Raw genomic sequence first — 19040 nt, 5'->3', positions numbered from 1 at the left:
ACGTCTNTTAGTACGCCGGCTGCGCTCGATTCGGATATAATGACGTCACGCGGCCTTGCGTACGTTGACTTTTAGCGGCAAAAACGGCCTATGTTTATTACTTAATATCTTCGTAAGTAATGGTCCGATTTGGATAATTCAAAAAGATATATCTTTCTTATGTCTTAAAGATTAACGTAGATACTAGTTTTATTGAATTTTCTACAACAGTACTGATCCTCATTGAAAGCGCCCTAACACGCCGCGGCGCTCCGCGGTTTTTCTTAACCCTCAACCTTATTTATAGTAAATCGTATTTAATTATTAAGAAATCATTGTTAGTAATAATTGCAATTATTATGAATTCAGTTACTTTCTTTTTATTTTATTTACACTGTTTTAACATTCCACGTTATATTCAAGACTGGACCAATCGATGACTAAAGCCTAGTCCGTGAGCACGTAGAATTTTGTCCAATGAACCCAAGCTACCCATCTTTATCGCTCGCGCGTAATTATGTTGCTGTCGCGCTCGCACACTTACTGCGGGTACCCGTCGCACAGTCGCGACAGCAATATAATTACGCGCGAGCGATAAGGATGGGTAACTTAGCTTGGGGTCATTGAACAAAATTCTACGTGCTCACGGAAGAGGCTTTAGCAAGTATTTATTTATCGGTCCGAAGCAATTTATTTTCCGCATAATATGACCTTAAAGCACTTGGTTTTTATGTAGTCTTCTTGAAGAATGTTTGGTAAAAGATACTAATCAAATAGGTAATCGTGTTTATAGATATTGTTTTGTAAATCATTATGCTGCCTCATTTATTACACTGGAAAATGATGGCATATATTGTTTTATTTACTTCCTCTACTTTATTATTTCTTTAAAGTCGCGCATTAGAAGCACAGTGATAGTGTTATTATTTTCTTTAATTGAAACATAATATTCGCTATACCTCAATCTGTACACAATCTCTAAAATAGATATTAATAGTTCTCAGATTTTATGAGTTATATGTATAAATTTTAATATTCAATCAGGTAGGTACTTATTTTATACTATAAATGTCACCTTAAAATTGAGAATTCCGTCAGATTATAATCAGAAGTAATTAGATTACAATCTAACTTAACCTAACTCACTGTTAGTTGACACTCTCGTGCGTTGTATTAGAGCTGTCAGTGTTCATTCGTCTCCCCGAGTATGCATCAAAAACAAAACACGAGCGGCGTACCCGCCGTACACTTTGTATGCAAACTATCACAGCTACAAAGTACAAACGGTTTTACGAATTGCGTAACAGTCGACGAACTTAAAATATTTATTATAAGTATTGCAACTCATAGAAAGTAACGTAGATGACGTTTAGCCAGTAGTTATAACTAGGTAAAGAAGATTTAGCGTTACGACTGGCAAATACACCTGCGCTTGGCCAGTTATGCACGGCGTTTAATAATTTCAAAATAATTTCGCTCATTTTTATGAAAATCCAATTTACATTTTAAAATTTTATTAATCTAAGTTTTAGCATCAATTGGTTTATTCCACTTTGTTCACCCAGGTGAATTAGTGATATAAGTCCACTTGATCAATGAAAAAAATCGCATCCGTTCACCTGGGTAAATAAATTCCTAGATGAATAAAGACGACTGCTTTAGTCGACTCAATTCACCTGGGTGAAATGGTTGCGAGATGAAAATGAGGACACTAAAAAATCTATTTTGTTCACCCATAAACCATCAATTGAGTAGTTGAACACTAGCCACTATTTTATTTTCAAAGCCAGTAAATAAAAAAAAAGTTTATTGCTTTTTTTAATATAAACAAAGGAATTACAGGAAACAAAGTTACAATAGTAGTAGGGTTTCAGACAGTGCTAAAATCAGCCTGCTGGTACCTGTTAATCGTTTATTAAATGTGTGTTTTTCTTTAAATTTCAGTATTGGGCTTTCAAATAACACCAAATTGGTGGAGCACCATGTTTGTGTCAGAGGACAATCTTTAGCACCGACGTATATACCACCTCCATGATCTTTAGCCTAGGCGCAGACCACCAACTTTTAGTTGGCCGATAGTTGGGCCCGATTTTATTTTGTATGAAGAATCGGCGGATATCAAATCAGTGTAAAATGTGCGCACTTTCATACAGTAAACCCGACTTAACTATCGGCCAACTATAAGTTCTGCACCTAGGCTAAGTTATTGTCGCGGGAGGTGCGTTTTTTATGACGCCGAGTGTATAAATAACGTTAACCGGCGTTTTAGTACAGTTTGACAGACTTTTGACATTTGTTAAAGTAAGATGGTTCAACCCAAGTAGACTCTGTTGAGAACGTTGCCCAAGCGCAGAATCTGAAAATCGCTACTGATAGGTATTTTAAGAAGAAAAAAAGAGCATTATTTGATGTAAATATATATATTAAATATCAAATTTCTAATTTAAAATAAAAATGTATTATAAAATATAAATATTTTATGTAAAATAATCTAGCTTTACAATATTATTACACATGCGTTTTTATAGTTCGCAATCTGTATAATGGTCTTAATTAAATAATAAAACAATGAGTATTTACTTATTTATTTATAATAGAAACATTACAATTGATTGAGCACGTTTTTTTTAAAGAATTGGACATCGACAGTTTGCGAGATTTTTTCAACAGGCATACGGAAATAGCTTTAGGTAGTTAAAAATGGCTGTCTATTAAATCTGTGCCACCGTTAGACTGCAACCACAAAATAGAAAAGTACTGCAACCAACTCGCACACTTTTGCTAAAACGCAAGGGTTCCCAACTAAAGGGCTTATTCCACTATTCCCCGTTAACGTTAAATTGGAACTTATATTGGGGAATAATTAACTAAAAAGTTCATAAATCCCCATTACGTTCAAAATAAAATCCTAATATAACGGGGATTAATGAACTTTTAAGTTCATTATTCCCATTATAAGCTCCAATTGGCGTTAACGGGGATTAGTGAACAAAAAGTTCACTTATCCCCGGGGAATAGTGGAATAAGCTAATAAAAGGGAGGTTCTTCCTGCAAACTACTAACTATTAGTCTATAAAAGGGTTGGGAATTCCTAATCGGAAGTGTTAAAGACAATTAGTTAAATCCACCATAAATCATTAATAGGTAGTACTTACATTGCATTGCTATTTATTTTGCATAAATACCGCAGTGCCTGCTGACCTTGTGTTAAAGCAAACGTTGAAGCAAAACAAAAAATAAAAGTATTTCTTGATTTGACTGAACTAAGCGGTTACTACTACCGCTCGAATAAGAATTAATGTATTAATCATGCGCGTATACAGGGTGGAATTTTGTAATGCCACTTGGAGGGAAAGCCTACTCTTAATACTGTAGATAGAAAATTTTACTGAAAGAAAACATTCCTTTATTTTTTAAAAGAAACAGAACTGCATTCAAAGATTTTCGAAAATTCACTAACGTACCATACAATTTTCTGTAACATAATTAAAATAATTGAAGATTTCATGGTTTTCCTTTCATTTGATTTATCAAGTTTGTTAGAGAGATTTCATCCTTATACTAAACCCTAACGATCGATGTAATAAAAATACAGGGTGTAATTTTTAACAGACTATAGTTGGTTCGATTCCCGGGTGTGGCACGCAAATTTTTGGAAATCTTTGAATGCAGTTCTATTTCTTTTCAAAAATAAAGGAATGTTTCTTTGAGAAAAAATTTCTATATTAAGAGTACTTTTCCTCCAGGCATTACAAAATTCCACCCTGTATAGGCGTGGCACCCCCCCAAGAATGGTGATTGACTGATTTGAAGATGAGTTGATAGTTACTAACTCACGGTATGATACTGTACTAATTACAGTACTATTCATTGGTCTAAGTTGATGGGCAGTCGTCTACATATACATATGTACATAGTATTATAATTAATACGCAAATGTAAACAGTTACAATTTATTAGCGATTCGGCAATTTACAATAAAAGGAAATTATAATAATCTCAAGCCTTTTATAACGCAACTAGTGTAACGCAAGATTATTTGTCAGTCTTGTAATAACAATCACTTAAAATATGTAGGCATTATACATCTTTATCACTGGTAACACACATTGGTTATACACTCTAGTCTTCAGGCATTGAGGTAATTTGGACGAAAAGATGTTGCGTAGTTTCCCGAACGCTGCCCAGCCGAGTTGGATTCGAACATTTAGTACTTATTATTATAAGTATTACAGTGAATTATAAATATTTAAGTTACATAAATTATACATATTTAAGTTACATAATATGCATAATTTCTCCACCAATACCCAATTTCTTAAACTAAAACGTATCAAAGTAGTTATGTAGAAATGACAAGGTAAAATGCATTTCATTATGACAAAACTTGCTGATTAAAAAGCTTTACAGTTTAGACTGTGTATTTTGTAGCAAAACATCGTGCATGTCTTGGAGGGACTGCTCCAAAGCCGTTCGGTATTTACTGCAGTCTGTTTCGGTATTCGACGCAAATGAAGATGTTGCAAAGTTGACATCATTATCGCGAGGATTGTAGCACGTAGCATATCCATTAGCTACTAATGGTCCGTAACACATAAATCCATCGCATTTACAGGCGACCTGCAAATATACAAGAGTCATGTTTATTAAGAATTTAAGATTATTTTGTTTATCAAATAAGTTTCCTAGGATAGGCATGACTAAACATATTTTTTTAATTTATTATCTGTGTAATCTTAAAGAAATCCTCGGAGTATGTGATTTTCGATTAAGGCCCGGTTTCCACCAAGGCGAAGCGGAGAAGAGACGAAGACGAAGAAAAGAGAACCGAATACGAATAGAAGAAGATGTCACGATTAATCTACCTTTCGATATTATGATCATTCAATGTTACGGCATTGGATGTTTGAACATGGAACATCTGCAGTACGAGTAAGTGGATGTATTGCCTGTCTGCCCTGCATTATCTCAATGTACTAGAATGTCCGAATGTAACATGTAGTCCAGTCAATGAATGCCTTAACGACGGTGTAGAGAGAAATCCGTGGAACACAATTTCTGACCTCGGGACTTTATTTAGCCTAGTTAGGAGGTGAACATAGCAAAAGTCCCCGCCCTTAGCCCTTGAGCCGGCGGGGGGAGGGGGGTTTAAAGGTACCACTTTTCGGTTTTTCGCTTAATCCTCGGAAACTATGCGTCCTAGTGACATGACTACTAGGAACCAAATAAAGCTTATTCAATTTGCTACAGGCGAGACCGTCAAGTTTTTCTATATCTTGTATAGTTTTTGCGGCATCTGCTCTCGAAGGTCTGTAAAATTGGAAATTTTATTTTTGTCTTATATGTTCCTATCAGGAGAAAATCAACTAAATCAACATTGAGCAAACACTATAGACATGCGGGAGCATGTTAAGCCTAGTTCCAGGGAGGGGACTGCACCGTGCGTATATTTAGACAAACCAATTGTAGCCACTTTTAACTCCTCATCATTCAAAAAGTACTGTGCATTAACACTTCAAATTTGGCTCATGTATTGAGACTTGCAAGATATACATCAGCTTCAAATTTCATAAATATACCTCAAACGGTTATTTAGGTATTGACGTTCAAAAATCGACATTTAGAACACTAAAATCTATCTATCACCTGTGAAATGTTAAAATTTACTGGTTTTTTATTTGTTCCTTTGTATTTACATAACTACCTTTCTGGATGCAAAATTTGAACCTTCGAGGTCATCTGGAAGTGGTTAGAATTTGGTCTATAGGTCAGACATGTAGATTTTTGGACGTCAATACCTAAAGAACCGTTTAAGGCATATTTATGTAATTTGAAGCTGATGTATATCTTGCAAGTCTCAACATATGAGCCAAATTTGAAGTGTTAATGCACAGTAGTTTTTGAATGATGAGGAGTCAAAAGTGGCTACAATTGGTTCGTCTAAATATACGCACGGTGCAGTCCCCTCCCTGGAACTAGGCTTAACATGCTCCCGCATGTCTATAGTATTTGCTCAATGTTGATTTAGTCGATTTTCTCCTGATAGAAACACATAAGACAAAAATAAAATTTCCAATTTTACAGACCTTCTAGAGCAGATGCCGCAAAAACTATACAAGATATAGAAAAACTTGACGGTCTCGCCTGTAGCAAATTGAATAAGCTTTATTTGGTTCCTAGTAGTCATGTCACTAGGACGCATAGTTTCCGAGGATTAAGCGAAAAACCGAAAAGTGGTACCTTTAAACCCCCCTCTCCCCGCCGGCTCAAGGGCTAAGGGCGGGGACTTTTGCTATGTTCACCTCCTAACTAGGCTAAATAAAGTCCCGAGGTCAGAAATTGTGTTCTACAGTTTTCCATCTATAATGCTTTATTGACTGGACTACTGTCAGTGTCGATGGCGTTTGTATAGTGCCGTCCTTCTTTTATTGCGTTGATTCTGCTCCACACTAATGGCTGGAGGTGGAGACTATAATAGGTTGTATTGTTTGTTTACACATACAATGTCGCTATTTTGTTGCAATTTCTTACAAAACTTGCGCGCAAAAGGCAAAGTTTCTTATAAATCTAGTAGTATGTAAAATCATCTAATTTCTAACGCTCGTAACTCAGTTCAGACTGAGAGGTATACATGTCATAGTAAATTTGGTTTATCACACTATTTTGTAATATAACAACAAGGTTTGGTTGTTGGCCGCGCGAAAAAAAAATGCGCCTATTTCCGGCATTGCCTTTTAGTTACCTACTTAACTACTTAATACGTGTAAATCAGCCTTTAGTGTAGTTGTAGTGTTTAAACGTTCCATCTTTTATCAAGTAAAGAACAAAAACTTATCTGAAAAATTATATTTTTTCTATGATAATGTCTTTCAAACGTTCGTTCGTTCGTTTCAGCCAAATGACGTCCACTGCTGGACAAAGGCCTCCCCCAAGGTTTCAAACGTAATTTAACGAAATTCATCCATTGAAATTACCATATTGTCTCTTTGGAATATTCATTTGTTTAACCCTGTAACGATTTCTATCGGTGGTATTTACCTGGCTTGTGGAAATTCTCATGTGTGCACTTTTGATATACCCTGCATCCGAGTACAATTTGGGAACTTCTATTCCATTTTCCAAAGCAGTAAGTTTCAATCCAAGCAGATGTCTGTCAACACCATATCCTTGAAGTGCCTTAAAGAAATAATAATATTATTATAGTATGTACTTGATTACGAAGATTAGGTACTTAGCTCAGTGGGGATTTACCCCATTTATTTCCTCCTCCCCCAGTCTCTATACTATTCGATGGGTTTTCTATTAAAGTGTTCATTTAACCTCCTGGTAAATCTGATATTGAATTGATCCCTAGTTATAATTTAAGTGATAACAGATGTAATTTTATGAAAATATTACCTGTACTGTATAGTTCTTGTGAGCATTTATGGCATTCTTCATAGCTTGTATTTTTTCTTTTGGACTACTTTGAGCATTTAGCATTGTTTTTGCAAATTCAATAGACTCTATAGAGCACGATCGAATAGTCTCTGTGCGGCCTCCAACGTACATTCTAGTAGCAGCCGACTCGTAATGAGCGCCAGGGGTTTGATGAAGCCTAAAATTATTTTAGTTATAAAACAAAACTTGTTAGTTATACAGGGTGTTGATTTCAATCCTCACCATATTTATTTAGGTGATCTATTATGACTTATATAAACGCATTTTCCACAAAAAAAATATAAACGAAAGTGGACTTTTTAGCGAATATTTTCCGTGCGACATCAACTGTACTGTGGCTCGCAATACTGCACGTTTACACTGCGGCACCATCGAGCCACGCGGATCGCTCGCTTATCATGTTGGATAGCCTACAGAAGGAAGCCACGTAAAGTAGTTGACTAACTAAAGTTCATTTTTATTTCGAAGTAATTTTTTTTACTGATTCGTGATCAGAAAAAGCTACTTAATCAACTCCCTAAATATGGCGAGGATTGAAATCAACACCTTGTATAATTAATTATTATAAAAAAGCATATAATGTTACACAACATTATTGTATGTATATGGAGCAGAGACGGAAGCATTGCAATGAGATTGATTACTAATGTTTGGCCAAAAACGTTTCCCAAATTATCACATCGCAAACAACGTTTCGCAAATTTTCATTTGGCAAAACAACTTATTGCAAATTTTCATTTGGCAAAACAACTTATTGCAAATTTTCATTTGGCAAAACAACTTATTGCAAATTTTTGTTTACCAAATTATTGTTTGGCAAAGTTACTTTTCCCAAAGTATTTCATGATAAACAATTTACAAAATAATTTGATTGGTGCATAGAATGGAAAACAAATTAGCTTGTGGTTATTATTATTTTGTGGGTACTTAGTTAATATTAAATTTATTCTAAATTAATTTTCATTTAGATTAAATTTAAATTTTCATTCTTTTCATGGAAATTTCCAAATTATTCATTAACAATAGAGGTGATTCTAGCGCTCGGCGGCCGCTGCCGCGGCACGCTCACTTCGCTCGCTCCGTTCGCTCGCCTTCGCGCGTTAATGGTCACTGTCGGCCGTTTGGTGTAGTGGTTCGGAACGTACTACTATGCCGAGAGGTCCCGGGATCGATTCCCGGCCGGGCAGAAATTTAAATGATGAATTTAAATTACTGTGATGGGTCTGGGTGTTACTATGTATAATATGTATGTAGGGTAAACCGTATAGCTATTGCCCACTTAAAGATTTCAAATACATTGAGATGAAAAATTAAAGAGAGTATTTTAATTATCGACCATTTATGACTTTTTTCTTATAACTCAATTAACTGTTAAACAGAATATTAACAGTTTTTAGTTAAAACTTACGTAACTTAGAAAATATTGAAATAAATTTAAAATCCTCCAAAAAGTACAGTCATTGCCCATTACTTACACTAATTGCCCACATCAAAGCACAGTAATTGCCCAGTATCTTAAAACAAAATAATCAATTTTAAAATGACAAAATAGACTTTAAATAAACAAAACATTAAACTTAAATTCTAGTAGTACAGTCTTCAAAATTTCAAAATAAATTGCGTTTGGCCTTATTAACATATTATCAAATATTTCTTGAGCTAATCACAGAATAATAATAAGTACTACGTACAGAAGTTTTACTTCGCGAAGGTATTTAAAAAAATGTATGCTCAATGTCATTAACAATATGGTGTAATTTAGCTTGTCTCAAGAGTCAAGCAAGTTTGTCAGAAGTTTTGTTGACAAACGTCAGTGATCGGTACTGCGCCGAAGCTATAGGGCTGACTTCGGTAAAATGATGTGACGTGAGGTGCCAATCTGCAGAAAATGGCGGAGGAAATACATGATTTAGCATGAATTATCATGAATAATATTAACTACTTATTTACCTCTCAGTGTCTTCAGGCAACTTAAAAAAGTACATTCTGTGTTTTTATTATTATTTAGGCAGTTAAATACTGCACAGTATTTAGTACACCATTTTCTTTATTTTTTTCCATCATACACAAGAATACGCGTGCGTGAGTCAATGTTCGCTCGTATGTGAGGCCTTGTCGAATAGTACTCTTGTAGGGGGCAATCGTGCGTGTTTTGTTTTCGATGTAAACTCGCGGAGATGAACAGGCCTGCCATTAGTTGAATATTAAATAATTTGCAAAAAAAAATTAACCTCCAAGCAAGTCATTCCTTAGTAAAATTGTTAAAGTCTTTACCTGTTTGAGTAACATTTTCACCCGTCTTGACAAAATCCGCCATGACTGTTTTTTTTTTAGTGTTTCCTATTGTAAATTTTAAATCTACTGTTCATTGATCTCGGAGCCATCTACTTAGTAAATTCAAATATAACTGGAGTGATTCAAAGTCAGCACCTGACAATATTATCCTTAAAGCGGGCAATTACTACCAGTGGGCAATCACTCTCTGGTTTACCCTATGTATTACAAAAAAAGTATTTAAGTATGTTTATATCCGTTGTCTAGTACCCATACTACAAGCTTTGCTTAGTTTGGGACTAGAAGCGTAGTGTAAAATGTCCAAGGATATTTATATTATATTTTCTGCAATACCTACTTTCTGAAACCATACTATTTTGTTAAATTTAAGGTAAATTTAAAAATTTTGTTTAAAAGAAAATCATGATCTTATGACCTTATGCTTTGATTTGTGGGTAAGTATGTAAAGTGTCAATTTGACCAAACAAATTATTTGGAATGTAATATATTTGGCAAAATAAAACATTTGCCATAAAAAAATTGACCAAGTAAAATTTTGCCAAATGAATTAGGTGCGAAAAGTAACAGTAGCTAAAAGTTCATTTGGGAAATGAAACTTTGGCGATAAGTTGTTTGCGAAGTGCAATTTGGCGAAAAGTAATTTGGCCAAACGGAAGGATACCATTGCAATGGCTTGCGTTCTTTTAGTTAGTTCTTCAACCTTCATTAGCTTCGAATAAAAAGCATTTGGAATGGTTTAGTCATAATTTTTGATATCATATCATTCTGCCAAAGTTAGTTTATGGAACCTACCTATATTAACTTTATGATTTATTAACAACATATATAAACAATATTCAAAAGCAATGTGATGTATAACCAACCTGTAAAAAGCATATTGCATCGCCATCTGCAAATAGCTGTCGGGACTCATCTTCTGAGTTTTTATAAAATTCTTGCCATATTTATCGTAAGTAAAACAATTGAGTTCCAAGTTGTCTGCGAGTCTGGAACATTATGATGAATTAATTAAAAAATATCCGTCAAGTTCTTTGTACGAACCAAGTGAATTAAACTAGCTACAGTAATTTTCTTATTAAACCTACTGACTTAAAATCTTGATGGACAGCCATTCATCACAGAACCGTAATTAATTGGAGTAACCATAACGAAGTACATTTACCTATAGCAGCACTATTTAAAAGCTATCGCAACCGTATTTATTATGTGTTGCTACTGAATGGAGTGGTATTAGGTAGGTAGTTCAGCATCCTGAGGGCTTAGTGTGAGTTTACATCAAACAAGCTCACTAGTAGTAAGCGCATTAAAAAAAAGTATGGAAATTTTACTTCTTGTAAGTTTCCGCTAGGGGCGCATAGGGGGTCATAAAGAAGAACGGACATCTGTGACCCAGGCCCGACAGAAACGAGACATACCTCAGTTTTTTTGTCATGTCTTAATTAGTTAAGTTATATATTTTTTATATTCGAAATCTATGTATAACACCAAAATATTACCCTTTGTTTTTGTTCAGGCGTTATACAAAAACTAATACAAAATGCCTATTTATCACCAAAATTGGTATATGTATGTACCTAAATGTCTATTACAGCTGCTATGGAATGTATCTAGGTGACCTGGAGATACAGCCGGATTATATAATTTCATGTATTATATTTATATAGTTATATTTATATACCTATATAGTTAGCTACCTACATACATGAAATTAAATAATTTCTACAATACGCACCTGTTCAAGTTCGTTTTGGCATTATTTATCATTTCAGAAACTTCATTATTCATCGCAAATTTCAATAAAACTGGTTCCTTAGGCCTAGCGGACTGCGTCGGCGACTTTTTATCTTGTTCTCTGAAAATTTGAGAAATAAAATGTAATAGACGATGGCACAGCAAGTTACATTTTTTTTTTTATTTTCCTTATTTGGAAAATATACCTTTAACGAATAATAAAGAAAGAAAACGTACATGTATTGAATAATATAATCGGTTAGAACAGCTATTGGTTGTCCTTCCGCTGGAGAATGTTCGTAAGTCAAACCCGTTATTCCGTCAGCGCCAACAATGAACTGAAATATTTTTTATGATCATAAATTATTATCTGGTTGCTAAACTTTCAAAAACTGCAAATGGAAACAACACAACTTACGAATATGATAATTTTGTCACTTTTCTAGAAGAAAAGAAAGAAGATAGAACGAGGTAGAGGCGTGTATGGTGAAAGTAGTAGGTACAGCAAGCCTTCGTGCCGCTTCGTTTGCCATTATTTATTGGGCACCTTAAAATTATTTGTTAGGTTTGCTAAAGGTTAATAAAGGCTGAACTAAAGTAGCAATGGATTTAAGATAGCTCTCAAGCGCATGATATCCTTTTATCATCATTTCATCAGGAAAAATATTTGATACTAAATCAGGCCTGTCAAACTTTCCTTTAATTAATATAATCTTTGGAAAAGTTTTTAGTATTTTTAGCAATAGATTTCATTGGTTGCGCGTTGCGATAAAAATCATTTAACTTTAGTTTGTTACAGAATTGTGAACATAATTTAAAGTAAAATTCCACCACCACTTTAATCACCTATTACAGGGTATTTAGTGAATTAACCTGTACTGTTTTGTCGAACCAGCGATTGCAACCGTTGCTGTTTGAACCACCGCCATGAATTGTTTGGGCAGCGGCTAAATTCTGACGAGCATTCTTGTCCGGACACTTCCATAAGTCTACTGGTGCGTCCAAGCAGAGTACGGCTAAACTTTTTTCTATATCGGCTAACGACTCCCTATTCAAATTATCTATGAATTGAAAATAACGATTTAGTTATAATAATAAACAATTGAATAAATAATTAATTACATATTATAGTAGAGCTCGTATCTTATAAATGTTATAAGGTACTGTAGATAACTTCTTAGCAGTTATACATAGAGTAGTACACCAGTGTCCACCAAGAAATAATTAAAATTGAGTTCGCATCTGCATTTTAGTAAGTAATTTAGTGTTATCGATATCGCGGATATATTTAGTGATTTCCTTATCTAAGAAATTACCAATTAAATTATGTATGTATGATAAAACATAAGTAAAGCCTCTAAAATAGCAACTCATAACGCTAAATGTATAATTACAAGACAAGAAGATACCCACCTTTAATTAAAATATTATAAGCTTTAGCCCAAGTATCACGATTTTCAGATGTAAGTATTCCAATACCCTTATCTGTTGCTGTTTCGGATAATTTCATTACTTTTTTAAGTTGATCTTTGATTTGATCTTCATTTAATCTCACGCCATCTTCGCCCCATAAATCTAGATGAAATATCTGCAAGAACAAATCAATATTGATTATACAAGGTGGAAACGATAAGTGATCTCACTCGATTAATTCTAAACTATACGAGACATCGAAAATCTGATTACTGATCCTAAAAGTGCTTCACGTGCTCTATCCAATGATATCAATATAAGTTACAGAATAAACTGGATCTATCCGAAAATTCAATACTTCCAGCTTACATACATTTAATAAAGCCATACAATATTAGAAGTGTTAAGTGTCAGTTTTTTTAACACAACTGTAGTGTTTGTATCTACGTACTAGATAGATACAATACGCTGTCTCACGTACACAAGTGATAGGCAGTCACGTGACGTCGTTAGGCCTCAGCCTCGAACTTAGCGGGCAGCGGGGCGGCGGCGGCGGCGGCGCGGGAGCGGCAGGATCTTATGCGTAAAATCAAATAGACCGGTTCTCGAAAACAGCGGCGCGGCAGCGGGGCGGCAGCGGGCAACGAGCGGGCAGCGGCGAGGGAGCGGGCAACGAGCGGGCAGCGCACTCCTTCTTTTGCCCACAATAAATCGAGCGTTAGGAATAAATTTTAATCGAAATAAGATTGTTGCCGTTGTTCAGACATTTCGTTTGCGAATAAAAACAAATATCTCGACAACACAACCCCGAACACAACACTTCGCCGCTAAAGCGCCGCGCGAGCTGCCCGCTGGTTTCGAGAACGGGTCTGCGTTGCCCGCCCCGCTCCCGCGCCGCCGCCGCCGCCGCCCCGCTGCCCGCTAAGTTCGAGGCTGAGGCCNCACATTTACAACAACAATTTAGGATAATACCTAAATGCTCACTTTAAGTAGTTATTATTAATGTAGGTACAACAGTCTTAACGGTTCATTATAGTGCAGTATTTTATATTAATACTAGCTTTACGCCCGCGGCTTCGCCCACGTGGATATTTTTCTGCCACAGGAAAGCTTTATCGCGCGCGTCCCTGTATCGAAAACCGGAATAAAAAGTATCATAATATGTCCCGGGACTCATACTACCTCTATGCCAAATTTCATTAAAATAGGTTCAGTGGTTTAGGCGTGAAAGCAAGACAGACAGACAGAGTTACTTTCGCATTTATAATATTAGTATAGAAGTATAGATTAAGCCTTAGTATTCTTACGTGATTATTGTGGATGACGGTGACATATTTGCTATCGTTGTATGATAGTTTATCTCGTTTTTCTCCAGGTATCCTGCATGTGCCGAATATTTTTCTGTATTGTGACATATCCAGTGGATTCTTTCCCATCATTTCTACGGGTATTTTGTTCCTGTAAAACACAAGTATTATAACGCAATTAAGAATGTATATGTAGGTACCTACATTAAAAGCAAGAGCAACTATTTAATTAAAGTAATGTAATGTTTAGTTGACATCATTATACAATAATCTCAAAACATAGCAGGTGTTCATAATAAAATAACAATCAATTTTCTAAATATTATGTTTATGCTAAATTTTATTACCCTTACCCGTCAATTAGAGCTTTATATTCCAGTACAGCGAGCAAAGTCTTCGCTGCATATTGGAGTTGGTCGTTTTGATTGTTAAATTTACGGAACGGGAATACTAAGCCAGGGCTGGAATAAACAACGACTGGGTCGCGATATTCGAGATACGCTGTATTTAACCACCATTCTTCTAGCCAATTTAGATGTTTCTCAGCTCGACTTTCCAATAGACTCTGTAAAAAAATGTAAGATCAGATCAAAACTAATTTATTTAACACAAAGGCGCGGATCCAGCGGAAAATCTCTAAAGTGGAAAAAAGAAAAACAGTGATAAATTATTAGCTAATTAGAAACCCACCTCTAGTATTCTAGAGGGTGTTAGGTAAATGGGTATATGAGCCGACACTAGCCCATGTTAACATGGGCATATAAATGGCATGGTGAAGTCAGAAATTTGATATCATCACTTAAATTTTTTAAATTTTCATACAAAATAAATTTTATAAAATCCGATTTGTTTGAAAATTAAAATAATTAAAATGAAGATATTAATTTTCTGACTTCACCATACAATTTATATGCCCATGTTAACATGGGCTAGTGTCGGTTCATATACCCATTTACCTAACACCCTGTATACTACCTACATTATTAAAGCAAAGAATTATTAAGTTAGACTTACTTGTAATTTTTTACCTTCCCCAGATTCAAAGCTTTTTACTAATTTCGTCGTTTGTGAAAATTCCGTATCGTTCAAGTGTGGCCTCACGGTTTTCAAATATTTGTCGAGAGTATCGCTTAGCTTTGGGACTGGCAGCCGCGGAAGATTTTGAACATTAGCAGCAGTATTTGCAGATACATAATGAGCAGACAGTTCAAAAGAACTTGCATAAGGTTTCAAAAAAAGACTCTTGGGTCCACACTGTAACAAAAAAAAAAAAAACATATCACAGTTCCAATCAAATCAAATCCATTTATTTATTAAAACATAGGTGAACATGTGGAATTCAGGTGGTACATAGTGAGTAGAGCTCTGTTTTGCCTATGAGTGGCGTACAAATTAGTCTCATATAAAGTTACAAATAAAAGTACTTAAATCCTAATAGTTACATGTCATAACAAGTTCGTAAAACCTTGTTCGCGCTAGTCGATTAATTTAGGCGTGTGGCGAGTAATTTAGTAGCTATACGTGTCCGAAAACCAAAAATTTAGTTGAGTAGGTTACATGTTGCTACTGTAAGTAGTTAGTGTTTTAATGGACTGGACTAAACTACCCGGTTCGAACTTGTTTAAAGCCGATGAGCGAGTGAGCAGGGATGCGTGGTGGCGTGGTGGGGGGTAGGTACTATTCGCCTGTCAAAATAGAACAAAATAAACTGGCTCGACTAATGATTTAGTAACTTACTCGACTGAATTTTTTGACCTACGCTAGCGACATCTACGTGCATCTACTGTCTAGGTGGAGGTAAGAAAAAGTAAGACGATAAACATAACATAACATATCATTTTTTTCTTAGTTGGTATTACCACAGTATTACTGATAGGTATAGGTACCTAAGTAGGTATACCCTGTTGATGTATGAAATAAACATGTCCATTGTCCATACAAAAATATAACGTATCGAGAGGTATAAGAGCAAAAGTCGCCCGAACAAGCACGACCGCCGGCGGTCTTGTGATCGTTGACGGAAAATCGGCATTAGAACAGCGACCGCCGGCGGTTTTGATACTCAAGGGGTTAAGATAAAATATGTGTATTAGTTTGCTTACCACTTTATAACCCGCTCGTAGCATTTTTGAATCCTGAAAAAAATCCAAAGAAAACCAATATAATATATTGACAATACCATTAAATTATTAATTTGGTTAAAAGCTCTTCTTCTTCTAAAAATAGTTGTTTACCTACTTACATAAGTACATATTTTATTAGAAAAAGGATAGCCTGAAACTAGTTTGTATGGCAAAAGCAACTTATAACTTGAAGCTAGGCATGTGCTGATGCCAACCATTGCCAACCTATTTATTTTCTATTAAAATTAATTTAATTTAAAAAATAATAGCAAATAAAATTAAATAATGGTATTATTTTGATGTTCAATCAAAGCTTAAAATAAAACTTTTATCTAGAATGTTTAGGGGATCAAAAATGTAGGTATTGTTTGGTGTGCTACTGAATTACAAAATTATCATTATATTTTATTATTATTAGGCAGTGCATAATGACTATAAGTTATGTACCGCACTACCGCATGATATTGTGGTCTACATAACAAATAAGGTACCTGTTAGATAAGCCCACAATCATAGATATATAGGTATTACAAAAAACCTTAGGTATACTTAAAATAGGTAATTGTTTGATAATAATTATAAAACAATTTTTCCAGTAATTTTAGTTGTTTACAATTTTTTTACTAATATTTAGTAGGTACTTACTTACCTACCCACTAAAACAATTGATAATCTTTTAGGAACTAAAAATTGTAAACTTCTATTTGATGATATTAAGTTAACTTTTATAAATAACAAATGAGAATCTATACTTACAAACTTCGAGAAATTAAGCTTCTTCACTACATATAAATAATTAGACATTACCTACCTTGAAATTATTGGCAGTTGAAACTGTGGTGGAAACCATAGTTAGTTGGCAATGTTGGCTCACAGAGCAAAGTCTAGTGCAAAGAGTAAGAAGAGATTAGTGAAAGGGAACACGTAGGCAGGCAGGAAGTTATAAATTCAATGTCAAATAGGTACATCGTGTTATTGTATCTTTGGAACGAAACTTTATTTAATCGTATTCCATGTTCCAGTGATTTTATCGATGTCGATATCTTTTAGGATCTTTCCTTATTTGTGGTGTCCCGCTAAAACGAAAGCTTTGAACGCCTCGGGCTTCAGTGTTGTGCGAGTTGTGTGACGCCATTATTTTCAGTTTTTTTTTTTTGTATGGGAGATGGGAGTGTGATTTTGTTTGAGCCAGCTAATAAAAGTAAAAGAAAATGTTCCCCGACATGGCTCCAAGCTCCAAGCACACAATAAAATGGTGGAAAAAACCATAGTCTAGTCTAGCCTCTATAAAACTACTTCTACCTATTTTGTCACGGCCGCTACTCTGAAACGCTGTTTACGTAGTAGTTTCGAATCTATCTGTCATCGTCGCTCATGCTGGCATCTCCCTGTGCGCGGGAGGGATGGCAACATTTGAAATATCGATTATCGTTTTTCGGAATAACCCCGCAGTCACTTGACCAGTGTCGGGCATAGACAATTTACGATGAATCGCCATGATTCTGTTGGTACGCGGAATTTATTGGAACTAAAATTTATTAGGTATTTTGACATATTTTGGTTACACACTAGCGCCACTAAAAGACTTCTTTTCCGAATGGGATAATATCTTGTTTTTGTGTTTTGTGTGCGCTTTCAGATTTCAATTAAAATCAATAAGATCTATTATAAATTGTTAAAAATGGCTGGACAAGATGAAACTAAACACAATGAAGACGAAGTTGCGCCTGAAAACGATGTAGACATCACAGACCCAGAACAAGATAACGACGAGAACATGAGTGAAGGTATAAGGATAGAAGAATACAATGTAAATTAAATGTTTTTGATTTAGTTTTTTATATAATGTATTTTCTTCTTTTATTTTCTTTTTACAGAATACTATTTACTAGACACGAAACTTGATGAACTAAATACGGCTTTGGATTTCTTAGAAAAAAGAACGGATGACATTCATGAAAAATTGAAAGAACTTTTACAATCTAATAGAAGTATTAGAGAAGAATTAAGAAACGAAAATTTGAAGTCCATTGAAAAGTAATAATGGCAACTGATTACCTATTTGGGTTACTACTGAAATGTACGGTATTATCGATTTAAAAAAATATGTGATTGTATGTATTATCGATATTATTTTCATTTATCATTGTAGCAATGTGATACACTTACCTGATTATTTACTTTTATGAAAATTGTTGTTTAATAAATAATTCTAACCACTATTCTAAATATTGCACTTAAGTTCCTACCTACTCAGTGCCTTTTTCCTGTGATGCGGATTTCGGCACGCGTGCGGTTGTTCCGTCCGCTTGCGTGTAAAATCACGCTACTGGCTGCATGCAGGACAAAGATTTTGTATTGTATGCCCACAGCCAATCCACTTTTCCGCGTGCGTGTAGCCCGCGTAATAGGAAAAACTCATACTAAATAAATACGCACGCGGCCGAAATCCGCATCACAGGAAAAGGGGCACTTACATAATCCATCTATAATTTCTTACAACGTTCGCATGCCCCGTCAATAGGGTATTTCCAGTTACCATCAATGGACCATGCCACGAGCCCCTTACAAATTAATTAAGTGTATGTATTACGGTAAATGTGATAAATTGAAAATTATTAATAATCGCCGGATATTATGAATTTAATAATGTAATGGCTGTGACATACGGACGGACAGACAGACAGACATGACGAATCTATAAGGGTTCCGTTTTTTGCCATTTGGCTACGGAACCCTAAAAAGGTAGCCC

The 19040-nt window shown here is 35.0% G+C and overlaps 2 protein-coding genes across 4 annotated transcripts; one reads left to right on the top strand and one right to left on the bottom strand.

The window, feature by feature from the left end:
• Positions 1 to 4217: 4217 nt before the first annotated feature.
• On the bottom strand, positions 4218 to 17341 carry CRAT (Carnitine O-Acetyl-Transferase). Of its 3 annotated transcripts, none has more exons than XM_028320962.1 (13): positions 17255 to 17341; positions 16268 to 16300; positions 15180 to 15419; positions 14519 to 14730; positions 14166 to 14316; positions 12859 to 13033; positions 12319 to 12506; positions 11683 to 11783; positions 11447 to 11566; positions 10578 to 10700; positions 7378 to 7576; positions 7018 to 7155; positions 4218 to 4599 (listed from the first exon to the last, which is right to left on the bottom strand). In XM_028320962.1, the coding sequence occupies exons 2-13, from the start codon at positions 16289 to 16291 to the stop codon at positions 4384 to 4386; spliced, it is 1887 nt and encodes a 628-aa protein (XP_028176763.1). In that variant the 5' UTR covers positions 16292 to 16300; positions 17255 to 17341; the 3' UTR covers positions 4218 to 4383. The 3 variants fall into 3 exon arrangements, with proteins under 3 accessions (XP_028176763.1, XP_028176762.1, XP_028176761.1); XM_028320961.1 differs by lacking the exon at positions 17255 to 17341 and adding an exon at positions 17100 to 17254; XM_028320960.1 differs by lacking the exon at positions 17255 to 17341 and adding an exon at positions 17045 to 17114.
• On the top strand, positions 16761 to 18510 carry LOC114364706 (UPF0184 protein C9orf16 homolog). The gene is made up of 2 exons (XM_028320964.1): positions 16761 to 18075; positions 18166 to 18510. The coding sequence occupies exons 1-2, from the start codon at positions 17970 to 17972 to the stop codon at positions 18327 to 18329; spliced, it is 270 nt and encodes an 89-aa protein (XP_028176765.1). The 5' UTR covers positions 16761 to 17969; the 3' UTR covers positions 18330 to 18510.
• Positions 18511 to 19040: the final 530 nt, after the last annotated feature.

The sequence above is a fragment of the Ostrinia furnacalis genome, unplaced genomic scaffold (assembly GCF_004193835.3).
Source record: "Ostrinia furnacalis isolate ACB-3 unplaced genomic scaffold, ASM419383v2 OfSCF7464, whole genome shotgun sequence".
Classification (NCBI taxonomy): domain Eukaryota; kingdom Metazoa; phylum Arthropoda; class Insecta; order Lepidoptera; family Crambidae; genus Ostrinia; species Ostrinia furnacalis.
This window is presented reverse-complemented; position numbering and strand designations above follow the sequence as displayed.

Excerpts from the sequence above, each read along its gene's own strand:
- CRAT (XM_028320960.1), bottom strand. The coding sequence starts at position 17,092 with ATGTCTAATTATTTATATGTAGTGAAGAAGCTTAATTTCTCGAAGTTT. Across the intron at positions 16,301-17,044 it reads AGCTTAATTTCTCGAAGTTT|GATTCAAAAATGCTACGAGC; the intron begins GTAAGTATAGAT and ends GATTTTTTTCAG. Across the intron at positions 15,420-16,267 it reads TACGAGCGGGTTATAAAGTG|TGTGGACCCAAGAGTCTTTT; the intron begins GTAAGCAAACTA and ends TTTTTGTTACAG.
- LOC114364706 (XM_028320964.1), top strand. The coding sequence starts at position 17,970 with ATGGCTGGACAAGATGAAACTAAACACAATGAAGACGAAGTTGCGCCT. Across the intron at positions 18,076-18,165 it reads CGACGAGAACATGAGTGAAG|AATACTATTTACTAGACACG; the intron begins GTATAAGGATAG and ends TTCTTTTTACAG.